Raw genomic sequence first — 13,723 nt, 5'->3', positions numbered from 1 at the left:
AAAGTGAGGCCTAAACCTTCCCTCTTGGTTCTAGCCTACTCACTTCTGGGACAATTTCAGAGGAAGATTGGGATCTTATGTTGACTCTTCTTTCGCTGTACACAATCGCTGCATCTCTGCGCTTCGACCAGAGAGAACGGATTCCACATCACAAGTGCTGAAGCCGTGTGTCATTCGGCTAGGTTTTGCATCCGACACCGGCTGACATGAAGAGAAGGAGTCGCAGTGATGAGCCCCGGTGACTGAGAGCGTGACTACTCACCCGTGCAAAGATAATTTGCACAACCGCGATTGGATGATCCGAACGCACACTAATGAGCATCTAACACAAATGCCTAGAAAAAATTGATTGTGAATTGGCTAAAAAGACCGGCCTGGTAGGATTTTGAGTAACATCTGAAACCTGTATATTAGAACTGCCTAGTCAAGTTTACGGATTGACCTATGGGCCGCAGACTACAGGAAAGCTGCTCCACCTTAGCTAAAGTGACCCTGGAACTTTGCTTAATCAAGAACTTTCTGTTTTACTGTGTATTGAATCGTTTAGGTCCTCTGGGGTAGAGCTACTTCTTCTTACTATCTTGTATTACGTTTTGGTGTGATTAAAGTGCTTCTCTTTTCTAAATGAAATGCACTTAACTGGACATTTATTATGGCTATTATGTGATTGCTGAGTTCTCAATTTCACACACTACCTCCTTGAGGTACCTTTGACTGCTCGCCTTCACTACCTTGAGAATCAAGTGCTGGAAGGATGTACTTGCCCCAGTTTACTGCTGTCTAATAGGATGTAACCTAGGACATCAGTGGAAAACCACCCTAACCTCCAGGGTTGAGGCCCGGCAACACCTTATGCTCTGTAGCCCAGTGAATTAGTTCTGACAAGTCTGTAATGCATAATTCCAAAAATAATTTGATTTAATAGATTATATGATGCTTCATATTCCATGTTATTGCCCAATTACATATTTATCTGCACAATGGCTTGTCTCTTGGCGCACTCAGGTGAACAGTGCCGGGGCATTTTTCCTAAATCTTTGCAATCAAAGTAAAAAAATTCTAAATTTTAATGTATATCACCCAGATACAATAAAGTATTAATTGGATCCAATTATAAATGTAAACATATATATATATATATATATATATATATATATATATATATATATATATATATATATATATATATATATATATATATATATATATATACATACATATATATACACATTTTAATGATCTTGTCACATAATCAAATAAAAAAATAATAATATATATATATCATGTGACCAAGCTCCGTTCGCGGAGCGAAACGCGTCAGGGAGGGCACTTGCTCTGACACACTATTTGAAAAATAAATTTTGCACTGCTGGCACTTTGATCGGTGTTATGGCTTCGATGATTTAACCTCATGCGCGCTAGCGGAATTCCGCTCCTGCGCTGAGATTTTTCAAATCGCACTTTGCGTGACGAGCTGGGCTCGTCATCAGCGTGCGAGCGGGCTACGCCATGACGAGCCCAGCTCGTCATCAGCCTCGAAGGGGTTAACATCCATCTGATCTAACTGTGGAGTGGAGGTCTACGCCCGTTAAGACCGCAGCGAGAAGCGGTCCTGATTTCTTTCATATATATATATATATATATATACACATTTTAATGATCTTGTCACATAATCAAATTCTTACTTGGCATCATTTGTTGTGTAGCTCTCTTGATCAGTCTTTCGATGACTTGGCAGACAGATTAATGCCATAACAGTGGCTCAATTTGGCTTACAAATATGTTATTAGCTTATGTCTAGTACTGATCTGACCAGAGAACTGTGCTGTAGTGAAACAACTCTGGGTCTTATATAGTTAGCTGAAAGGGATGATCACAAACTTGGCTGATATCCCGTCCACCTTATTGCAAGTGCCATAGGCTATAACACATTTGTAATATAGCAGACAAGTTAGCTACCTTGTTTGTGATGGAATATCCCATGTGCCATACTCTAAGTAAGGCCATCATCTCCGGTTTATTCACACTGTCCAACTGCTTCTTAGTTTCCTGATGCGGATAGGACTACTTCGCATGCAGAGGCTGCCATAGAAATTAATACTTCTGTGTTATTTTGTCTTACCTTTCCAAAGGAGATAGTTGCTGCAACCCCTTGAGCATGGGATCAATCAAGAAAATGGTAGAAGAGAAGATCCCAGGCATTTATGTCTTATCTTTGGAAATTGGAAAGAACATGGCAGAGGTAAATGGAGTGGTTTGAATGCAAGCTTCATGAGTGTGGGATAGATGTACATTAAACAAGTGTGGGGTAGATATACATTGAAAAATCACTTCTTAGAATCCCCACCGCCAAGGTATTGTGTATGTGGAGAGATCTATGGAGGCTGCAGGCATGCTGAGTTTGTTTCATACTAACCTGCTTTTATTTCCTTTTCTCAAGGACATGGAAAACAGCTTCTTTCTGAACGTGAACAAGCAAGTAGCCCAGGTTTGCGAGCAGCTGGCCAAGGATCCCAACTTACAGCAAGGCTACAATGCCATGGGCTTCTCTCAGGGAGGACAGTTCCTGTAAGAGCCAGTGTGGCAGGCACTTCTTTGTTTTACTTATAGGGAGCAAGGCAGATGGGAAAGGGGCCTTTGCAGTTGGATCGTGGATGAATTTGCTAATATTTAAATCCAGGGATTATGATTTAAATGGGCTGCAGGAAATGCAAAATTAGGGTGTGCAACTAGCTACAGGAGTGAAGTTTATTGAATCAAGGTTGGGTACTGTACTGATAGTTGGGGAGGTTATGGTGTAAGACGGATATCTAGTATTGTATTGTATTTACATTTGTATAACACATGTTACCCATGGGGAGGTTTATATCCATGTCAATTGATGGGTGCCACAGTACTACATCAGTTGTGCTTGGTTGGTGAAGCTTGGATTTATATTGTGGCCTACATGAAAAGTGTTTTGTTGTGTTTCACAAGCAGAGGTGTGTTTTTATTGCTAGAATCGCTTGTGCTTGTAGATACATTTACTTGTGTATGTTGGAAGACTTGGGTTTTATAAAGTGATGTGTTTGGAAAGTATTTTGTTTTCATGCATTGGGACTAGAGACATGCACTTATTATGTTATAGTGGTCTTGTAGCTGTGCCTGTGTGTGGAGTGGGGTGAAGATGTACGAGCGTTAGCTCGGCTTATGTGGATGTCTATCATCTTTGTAAGTCTTTTTGATTCTATTTTGTGTTTTGATGTGGGTATGGGCTTGAGGTATCTGTTGGGAAATAACAAGGTATGTCTCACCTTTCTTATGCATTAGGCTTACAGCTTAATTGTGATGGTAGTTTTTAGGTCTCGCCTAGCGTTGCAGCACGTATTAGGGTAGGTTTTAGAAGTGGAGCAGAAGCACCGCTCATATTTTTCATTGGCTGGCGTCCTCGTCCATGGAAAAATGCTAGCTTCCGATTGATAATGAGGCTTCTTAGTCCCTCCTTGTTACCACCCTGTCTCCTTTTGTGGCCGCCCATCCGGACTTGATCTTTTATTTGCAGCTTTACACGGTCGCCTTCTTTTAGTCTGTGAGCACTTTTTTTCATTAGAGGCTTTGGCAAAGGCGTGCGTATTTATTTTTGCATAGCTGTTTCACTTTACAATAGCTGCCGCCCCACCCCGTGAGTGCTTTGTGAGGCGTCAGCTATTGTAAAGTGAAAGTGTGATGTTGTTGTTAAAATAGATTGTGGCTGCCTTTAAGCAATGCTGACAGCTTGTTTAAGAAACTGCCAGGACACGTAGTCACCGGCACGCTTTCCCTCAATGTGCGCTTCTAGCACGGTTAGAGAACTGTCTTTAAAAGAAATCCGGACAGAGCACAAGATACTTGGCCTCAGCTCATCAGGACAATCACCTGGTTTTCAAGTACAGTCGCAATTCAACCCCGACTGCTCTTCCTGGTTCCCTGTTGCCGTCTTTTCAGGCATTTCCGAAGTCCCGAGCCACGCACCCTTTTACACAGCATTGCATTTCTGCAGTCCCGGGCCACGCACCCTTTTATACAGCAACAGGGCCTACGTCCGTGGTTTCTGTGGGTCTCACAGCTAAAGAAAACAGAGAAAGGGCAAAGCAAATTGGTTAATAACTCGACCCGAAGGTATTGGTGCGCTTTATATGAGCACCAGTTACGTTACACAAGAACATGTTAATTGCTTGTAGGCACAGGGAGATTAAGTGATGTGCGTCATCACAGGGTGTTTAGCCTATGCTGAGACTCGAACCTGGTCCGTTTCATTAGCTCCATTAGCTCCAAAACTGTCAGCGCTGGCTGTTATGCCACATACTCAATCTGATGTCTCACTACTGCTCTCTCATTCTGTTCACCGCGGACTGCCCTCTTCTCCATCCCAGATACCTCGTATACAATTGAATCAGGCTTCTCCTCACCACTGACTCCGGCTTCCCCAGTCTCCTCCCTCCTATGGCAGCTCCCCTCCCCTCTCCAGCTGTGAGCAGACTGTTGCGCTTTCCAAATCCTGCGAGAGAGGCGGGATCCCTCTGCAGGGAGCATCCTTTAATGCGAACAACAATGATGTCCTGCTGGAACCGGAAGGGCTGTCCGAAGACGGGGATATCGGAGAGTAGACATCAAATACACTGCTGTCTTCTACGAACCACTTTCACAGAAGAGGGCGTTAGTAGGACTTTGAAAGCCTGTGGGTTAAGTGCTTTAAACTGGCCGGTACTAACCGGTACTGAGAACCAGCACTTTTAGGTCGAGCTGGTGTAAGCAGTGAGAAGCACTGCGTCCAGTGAAGCATCTTTTGTTACCCACTTCCTGGGAATGTGAGACAGGGGATGGGCACGCGCAGGAGAATCCCCCATGTGAGCGTGCACGTTCACCCACACGCCGTGCACATCTCCTGTCCCAGATTACGAGAAAGTGGATAACACACAGACACACACGCACGCACAGACACAGAAAAACGTGCCCCTCCCCCCGCCCCCCCACTCCCTGGCTCTGTCGGACTCCTCTCGTCCCGCGGTGGTGGCGGCTGCACAAGTTAGTAGCCCCTCCCTACACCGCATGAGTCGCTCAGCATTCCCGTAATTACGGCAGCAGATCCAGAAACCGCGCATGTGCGAGCAGCCCTTGCACCCCCACCCCCCGTCTCATCCCCGGCCCGGATGTGGGCACGAGCCGCAGATCCAGGGACAGCGTCTATACTTGTTTTAAGAGAGTTCATGCCAGGCGGGCATCTTTTGTTCTTTGCCAAGTGAAACCTGTTCCCTGCGCAGTCACAGACTCAAGGTTTCCATTTCACACCTCTCTGTTAGGAGTTGGGAAAGGGTGGCGCAGCTCGGTGACTGGCATGTAGGCCCGGCACTGCAGGGCTTAAGCTGCAGTGCCTGGGTCTACCTCTCGCTGTGACGATGAAGCACATCACAGGTGGGGCAGGGCCCTGAGAGGGGGCAGACACCGAGGAGGGAGTGCGGGGGCCAGTGCTGGGCTTCCACCGGGTCTGCATCCTCTCCGATGCCTGGTGCAGACTCTATCGTGCATCGAAGTGCCCCATCAGACAGGGCCACCCCTGGCTCCTGCCGTACTGCATGCTTTACTGTACCAAGAGTGAATTATAGATTATTAACTACTCGGTAGAACACAAGGCGCCGAGCACTTCATCCAAACGAGGCAGGAACGGACGACAGAGCCAGGGAGTGCTGAAGCTCTGCATCCGGGTGCACCTCACCCCCCCCCCCCCTTTCAGTAACTGCAGACACCAAGGGGTACTCACGGTACAGCATCAAGAATAGTTTAAAGGCCCCGGCAGCTCTTTAGGGCCACAAGTTGAGCAGCCGCGCCCGAGGGGAGTTTACCAGCGTGTGACCTGAGGCACATTGTCAATCAGCCGTGCTGCTGCTCCATGGTGGACGCTGAGAAGAAAATGACCTTGTCTGGGACTTAAAATCAGGATGGAATCATGCTTGGCAGAGAGGTAGGAGTAGGGTGGTCGCCTTTTCTATAGAATAATAACGGTCATTTGTTGTAGTTTTAAGAGTTTGCACAGGCCCGACGTGATACTAACCAGGACTCCAATCAACGCCATATATATAACATGTGGGCAATGATTGGATAGTGTGTGACTGGGATTTCCAAAAAATAAACTGCTCATATTATATGATAACAAAGGAAGCAGAAGACATTTTGAAGGAGCGGAAGAAACAAAATAACAGATACAACCCAACCCCACAACCGACCACCCCTCTCCCCCCGTCCATAAAACAGTAAAAACTGGAAAAAGGGGAAAAGGGAAATGTTGAATGTACGGAGAGTTATCGTTTGAAATTACGCTCCTGTGGGATTTGCGTGTCAGCGAGGCGGAGAAGCCTGAGGTAGCATATCAGTTCCCGTAATTCAGATATGAGCAAGGTCAGGAAAGGACACCACAGCTCTGGGAATTCAGCCCCTTTGCCTGCCAGTGTGAGGGTTAGCTTCTCCATTCCCAGTACCATCCAGAGTCTCTGTAGCCATCCAGAATGTGGTGGGGGCTGGGGAGAGCACCAATGCGCCAGTATATTCTGGGTGGCCCCTCCCAGGGCAATGGCGATTAGTCGGCCTTTCCGGGATTTGAGAGGATATGTGATCAGATTGGGCAGACCCAGGAGGATGTATGTAGGAAAGTGCAGGAGTAGTGTGTCAAGATGAGAATCTATTTCATCGAGGATTGGGGATTAATATGGTTGGATGCGGTCACAACTCCACAAAAGACGCTCTAGGGTGCCCACTTCCCCGCAGCCCCTCCAACACAGAACGTTTTGACAGGAATCAAAATGGTGAAGGCGCTCTGGCGTATAATACCAAGAGGTGGCCACCTTGGTCAGTGTCTCAGTAAGGCCTGTGTGGTATGCTGAGTGTCGGGCCCTATAACAGATGTCGTCCCATTCTTTGTGGGTTAGCGTCCTGCCCAGCTCCCGCTCCCAGCGTACCCGTCCTGCGTTATATGTGAGTGTAGTAGTTGTTAATAAGTGTTTATGGAGGTCAGAAATTAGTTTTTTATCAGAGGATCGGGTAATCAGCGATTTCTCGTAAGGGGTGAGGAGACACTGGGCCCCAGGTTTAACTTAGGGCTGAAGTGCCCAATGCCTGAGCTGTAAATAGGGCAGTTGTTCCGTTTCTGGGATACAGTATTCAGTTTTGAGTTGTGGGAACGGGATGATTCCGTCTAGGTCAAACAGGTGACCCAAGGATCGACATGGGGTGGGGCGCCAGTTCATAAAGGCCTTAGGGTCCATGCCAGGGTGGAAATCTGGATTATTAAACAGTGGCGTTATTGGGGAGGGAAATAATGTCAGCTCGTGGGTGGTGGCAATGTGGTCCCAGGCCTCCATAATCGTGCTTGTGATATAGGACGCGTACAGATTAGGGGGTCTATGCGTCTTCCGGAGGAAGGGAATACCCTGCAATAGCATAGCTGCAAATGTTTGGTCTTGGAATAACCAATGTTTCTCGGGTTCTAGGTGATTCTATTCCACTAAGTAGCGGAGCTGCAAGGCCTAGGAATAGAGCTGTAAGTCGGGGATCGACGCGCCTCCCCGTTTCGGGGGCAGAATCGCTATTGCATGTTTAAACCGTGGCTTGCGGCCCTGCCTTATGAATTCTGCCAAGTCCGACTGGGTTTGTTGAATCCAGCCAGCCGCGGGGCGAAGAGGGAGGGTCTGGAAGAGCTAGAGGATCTGGGGGAGTATAGTCATTTTGGTGGCCGCTATTCTGTCCAACCAGGAGAGGGGATGATGTTTCCATTGACCCAATTCTTTGCGGATGTGGGCGCGAGCCTATCATAGTTAGCGGTGATAGTGGCTTGTATGGTGGGACCTAATTTCACTCCTAGGTATGGGATCGTGGAGGTGGACCACTGTATAGGATGTTCGTCCTGTATGTGGGCTAACGTGGTCGAAGAGAGGGAAATATTAAGGGCGGTCGATTTGTCCATGTTCATTTTAAAACCTGAGACCTGTGCAAAACAATGTAATTCAATAAAGAGAGCCCGTAGTGCCTGGCTCGGGCTAGGGAGGGAGAGCAGGATGTCGTCCGCATATAAGCTGATCGTGTGTACATCTCCACCAAATGTGATCCCGGTTATGAGGGGGTGGTGTCTGACTCGCAGCGCCAGCGGCTCCATGTAGAGCGCAAAGAGGAGGGGAGAGAGAGGGCACCCCTGCCTGGTACCTCTGCCTATGGGGAATCGGGATGATGTCTGACCATTTACTCGGACTGTAGCTTTGGGTGAGCTATAGCAATTTTGGATTCGGGTGCGTAATTTCTCGCCGAAGCTGAACCTCTGCATGACCTGCTCTAGATAGGGCCAGTGCACCCTATTGAAGGCCTTCTCAGCGTCGATGGTCAGTAACATATATTCCCCTGGTGTGCAAGACACTTTTTCAATGAGGTGTAGGACTCGCTTTGTGTTGTCGCTTGTTTGCCTTTGTGGTATGAAGCCTGCCTGGTCCGGTTCCTCCAATTGAGGCATGTAGGGCGCCCATCGGCTCACGAGTATGCTCGTATAGAGTTTCATATCTATGTTTAGGAGGGAGATTGGTCTATACGCGCTGCAGAGAGTTTTGTCCTTTCTGGGGTTCGGGATGACTACAATCAACGCTTCCAGCATTTCCTCAGGGATAGCTCCGGTTTGTGTGAAAGCGTTAAACAGGTCCCGCAGTAGGGGGGCCATTTGGGTGCAAAAGGTTTTATAAAAGGCTGCTGGGTAGCCATCTGGCCCAGGCGATTTACCGAGCCGAAGGCGGGAAATCGCTGCTATAACCTCTTCTGTCCCTATGTCCCTGTCTAGATGGGCAGCCTGCACTGGGTTAAGAGCGGGTATCTGTGCAGCCTCTAAGTATTTGAAGCTGTGGAGTTCGTCTAGGGAATTGCCCGAGTTTGTCTATGGGAATCGCCAGAGTAAAGCTTAGCATAGAAGTCTCGGAAGGCTTCCACGATGGCCGCATCGTCCGAGGTAGGTACCCCCCCCCAAAGATCGGATGGCCTGTACCCCCTGTCGTTGCCTTGCTTCCCGTAATTTATTGGCTAGGAGACGGCTGCACCTGTCACTCCCAGTGTAGTAGGAATGGCGGAGGCGGAGAGCCGCATATTCGGCTCTATCTTGATCTAGCGCAGCGAGAGGTTTCCGCTCCGTGCATAGTTGGCACCAGGCTCTGGCCGCTCCAGTGCTATGCTGATGATACACAGTTAGTGGTGTCCCTTTCTCATCTGAGACAACAACCTGCGGACCTTTACAACTGTCTGACACAGATACAAGGATGGATGAACAGATCGTCTCTGAAACTTAACGGTTCAAAGACTGACATTCTCCTCCTTGGTCAGAAGGGGCCCTCTCTACTACATAACATCTGGCCACCCTGTCTAGGCCCGCTCCCAGATCCGAAACCAGAGGTAAAAAGCCTGGGTGTTTGGCTCGATAAGGATCTATCATTCGCAACACAAGCTAAAAAGGTAGCCGGGACGTGCTTTGGGCTGCTCAGGTCAATTCGAAAGATCCTGCCCCTACTCCCCCACAACTCTCAAAAACTGCTGATTCAAGGCCTGATACTCTCTAGGCTCGACTTTAGTAATTCCATCTACTTAGGGGCCCCAGAGCAAACCCTGAACAAATTACAAAGGGTCCAAAATGCAGCAGCCCGGATCCTCACTAACACCCCTGCCAGAGCCTCGGCCAAACCAGCTCTGAAGCGTCTCCATTGGCTTCCGGTGAGAGAACGTGTGATGTTCAAGGCCCTCTGCCTGGCACACAGACTGCTTCAAAACAATATCCCCCCAAGCCTGAAAAAAGTTATCAAACCATACAAAGCCCCTAGATCCCTCCGCTCCGACCAGGAACATCTTATCGTCACTCCCAGAGTCAAGAAGGCCCGAACAGGAGGAAGGCGCTTCTCGGTCCACACCGCACGCCTCTGGAACGCCCTACCTCACCACCTGAGAACTGAACCCAACTACCTACGGTTCAGGAAGCAATTGAAAACCCACCTCTTTCCTTAACCTGTCTCCCTCCCTGCCCCCGCTGACCCCCAGTTGTACTGATCTTAGCGCTGGGATACTTACGGGTGACTACACGCTCTATAAAATTAAATGATAATAATAATAATAAATGGCAATCTGGATATCTTTTAGAATAAACAACAATGGCAAATCCCATTCTATGCCCCCCCCACCCCTTATCCCACCCCTAGCCCCAAACTCCCCCCTCCCAGGTCCCTCCCCACCCCGCCACACGATAGCATCTCACTTGTCAAATACAATGCCCAATCGAATGTGTACAATCACCAACTATACCAGTCCCTTCATGTCATCCCCGGAAAATCCTCCCGATCCACACGGGGGTTCAGCCACAGGCCTCTGTAGTCTGCCCAACGCTTCCATATTTTATAGTGTTTCCTTGGGCATCCCCTGGCCTCAAATATCGGACGCTCCAATCCCATACAGAAGTCTAGCCCTCTCTTCCACACCAGTACTGATGGCGCCCTGGGATCCTTCCATGCCCTAGCCACATCCCTTTTGGCAATGGTGAGGCCTAACAATAATAGATGTCGCTTATATGTATTTTCCCCCACCCCTTCTAAAACGTGCAGTAGACCCAAGCGCGGAGTACATCCCAGAACTTCAGACAAGCTGTTCCACACCTCCCCCCCCAAAACCTGACCAACGAGCCACAGCTCCACACATTATGAATCAATGTCCCAACCTCCCGACCACACCGAAGACAGTCTGGGGATGCAATCAGGCTCGCCCGCCACAATTTTTCTCTTGTGAAGTAGATTCTATGTAAATATTTAAATTTACCCATTTTATCATTTTGACCTCTCTTAAAAAACCTGTGTCCTGGTTATTGCCCACTGACCCCATCTGTATCACTATCACTAGGTAAGGTTTCAAGTGATGTGGAATTTGAGCTGACCGGGGTAGTATTTTGTGTTGGAGTACCCCCCCTGTTTAGCACCTTTGTCCATTAGGTGGTCATATTTCTTGGCAAAGGTGCATATTCTTCCTTGTGCATAATGTATTTCATCCCTTTTGATCTTACAGGCTTTTGCTGCTTGATGTCTGACTGATGTTTGTTAAGCACATCCTTTAATATCTCTTAATTTTTTTCAGTAGCTTCTTTTAGGTCCTGCTCTTTTATTTCTAATTCCACATGTGCAATCTGTTGTTGTAACCTTCTAACCTTACGTGATGCATTTTCTATAAGAATATTCATAAGGTTATTTGAGTTAGAGGTTATGTTATGTTATGTTATGTTATGTTAATTGATTTGTAAAGCGCATCTGTTACCCAAGGGTGTCCTGGCGCTATCTGCTGTCCCTAGGGAGAAGTAGGGTGCACAATCATAGACCTAGATCTAGAATAACCAGGTTTTAAGCATTTTTCTGAACGGGAGTAGTTCGGTACAGCATCTCAGATGAATGGGGAGCTGGTTCCAAAGTTTTGCTGCCCCAACCATAAATCTCTTACCCCCCCACCGAGCCTTCTTCACCAGTGGTGCTCTTACCAATCTTTGCCCTGATGAACGCAAAGATCTAGATGGTGAGGACCATTGCAAGTGATCTTGGAGATAGAGTGGGCCCTGCTTCTGAAGAGATCCAAAGACAAGGCACAAAGCTTTAAAATGTATCCGTTGTCTTACCGGCAACCAGTGCAGTCTACGAATTTCGCTAGAGATGGGGAAGAATTTGGGTATGCCAGAAATCAGCCTGGCAGCTGTGTTCTGCAGCAACTGTAACCTCTGCAGCAACTGTAACCTCTGCAACAGCCTCTCTTGGATGTTTAAATAGAGGCTGTTGCAGTAATCAAGTCTTGACATGACAAGTGCAGTAACCACCGTCTGCCGACTCTCTTTGGGCACAAGGGGGAGAATTTTCTTAGTGGTTCTAATAGTAAACATCGTGGAAGATACAACCGCATTTATTTGTTTTCTCATATCCAATCTGTCATCTAGATAGATTCCCAGGTTCTTCACCTGTGGGGAGGGAAACGGTAGAGGACCCAGGGAGTTTGGCCAGCATTTTAGTGTCCAGATACTGATGTCATTACCAAAGAGGATGACCTCAGTTTTGTCTGAATTTAATTTTAGACAATTGCTGGTCATCCATAGTCCAACTGCTTCCATTCAATCATGCAACTTGTGGCTAACTGCTCCTTCTAATCCAGGGAGGAGGGATACCACTATCTGCGTATCGTCCGCATAAGATGTAAGCTGGAACCCGTAAGATCTTATCAATGGGGTCAGGGACGATACGTACACATTAAATAAGGTTGGACTTAGTGATGATCCCTGAGGGACCCCACAAGGCAGTTGGAATGGAGTTGAACAGAAATCGCCGAGGGCTACTATCTGCTTCCGCTCAGACAGGAAAGATTTTAGAACCTTCCAAGCAGCGTTCTTTACTCCGCAGGCTGACAAACGGTTCATCAACAATGAATGTCAAACGCTGCGGAGAGATCAAGCATGATCATTGCTGCTTTACTCCCCTGATCTAACGTTTTCCTTATCTCATCAGTTGATTTAAGAAGAGCTGTTTCTGTACTATGACCCTCCCGGAAGCCATATTGCGTACAGTCAAGCACCTCCGCCTCCTATAGGTAGCTATTCAGATATTTGTTTATCCATTTTTCTAGCATTTTGGCTGGAAAGGGTAGCCGAGAGATAGGCCTGAAGTTACGAACATCTGTGGGTCCAAGTTAGGTTTCTTTAGCAGCGGGATCAAGGACGCCGTCTTCCAGTGTGCTGGAAAGCTGCCCTCCTCCAATACCCTGTTAAAAAGGGGCGTCAACATTGACGTAACTACCTGAGAAGTCATTTTAGCAATTTTGACAGGGCAGGGGTCCTAAGGAGACCCAGATTTCACCTTATGCAGAAGCGCAACTGTGCCCGTGTCGCTCAGCAGGGGAAATTGCACTAAAGCGTATTGTGTTTGCGGGGTTAGGATTAGGTCCGTACCTGAATCATAAGACAGATTATTGTTAGCATTATTAAAAATTGAAAAAATGTCTTCCACTTTATCTAAGAAGTATTTAGCAATTTTATCACAGAATTCCTGACTCTCTAATACTTTAGGTGGGTGAGGATTGGCCAATTGACAGACAATTTTAAAAAGTTCCTTTGCTGAGTATTCTGCTAACTTAATTTGGGCCGCAAAGTATTCTTGCTTAGATGTCACCAGCAGTTGCTTATATGCCCGTAGGCAGTCTTCATATTTAATTTTCTCCTCTGTCTTATAACTCTTCCTCCATTCTCTCTCAGAGTGTTCACATAGACATTTCTGCGCTTTTAAATTGGGAGTATACCAAGGGGCAGAAGGATGAGTCCTTTTACCGTCAAAACGTTTTTTAGGGGCGAGCTTGTTGCAGGCTTTATTGATCCACTCATTAAAACTAGCAATAGCTACATCCACCTCACCAGACAAGGATGGTAGGGAAGATTCCAGTAAATCTGATAGTTCTTTCGCTTCAATCTTATTCCATGTGCGGTCAGTTCTTTCTCCCAAGATAATAAGAGATCCTCATCCAGGTCATCATAGGTAGGGAGTATTTGGGAACGGAGTCCTCTGGGCATTCTTTTCAGTCATATATATTGTTCAAGGGTCGCTCCATCCCACCATTTAGAGTTTTCACAGATTCGTAATTTCTCTAACTTGATAAATTTATCCCTCAGTCCTTTCTTTCTTTTTGTTTA

The 13,723-nt window shown here is 47.1% G+C and overlaps 1 protein-coding gene across 1 annotated transcript in view; it reads left to right on the top strand.

The window, feature by feature from the left end:
• PPT1 (palmitoyl-protein thioesterase 1) overlaps positions 1–13,723 on the top strand; it is a 124,651-nt gene that overhangs the window by 15,873 nt on the left and 95,055 nt on the right. Inside the window, exons 2-3 of the mRNA XM_086955786.1 lie at positions 2,133–2,242; positions 2,441–2,568. Of these exons, the coding sequence (XP_086811912.1) occupies positions 2,133–2,242; positions 2,441–2,568 (238 nt within the window). The remainder of the gene's footprint in view (positions 1–2,132; positions 2,243–2,440; positions 2,569–13,723) is intronic.

The sequence above is a fragment of the Lissotriton vulgaris genome, chromosome 2_1 (assembly GCF_964263255.1).
Source record: "Lissotriton vulgaris chromosome 2_1, aLisVul1.2, whole genome shotgun sequence".
NCBI classification, from domain to species: domain Eukaryota; kingdom Metazoa; phylum Chordata; class Amphibia; order Caudata; family Salamandridae; genus Lissotriton; species Lissotriton vulgaris.
This window is presented reverse-complemented; position numbering and strand designations above follow the sequence as displayed.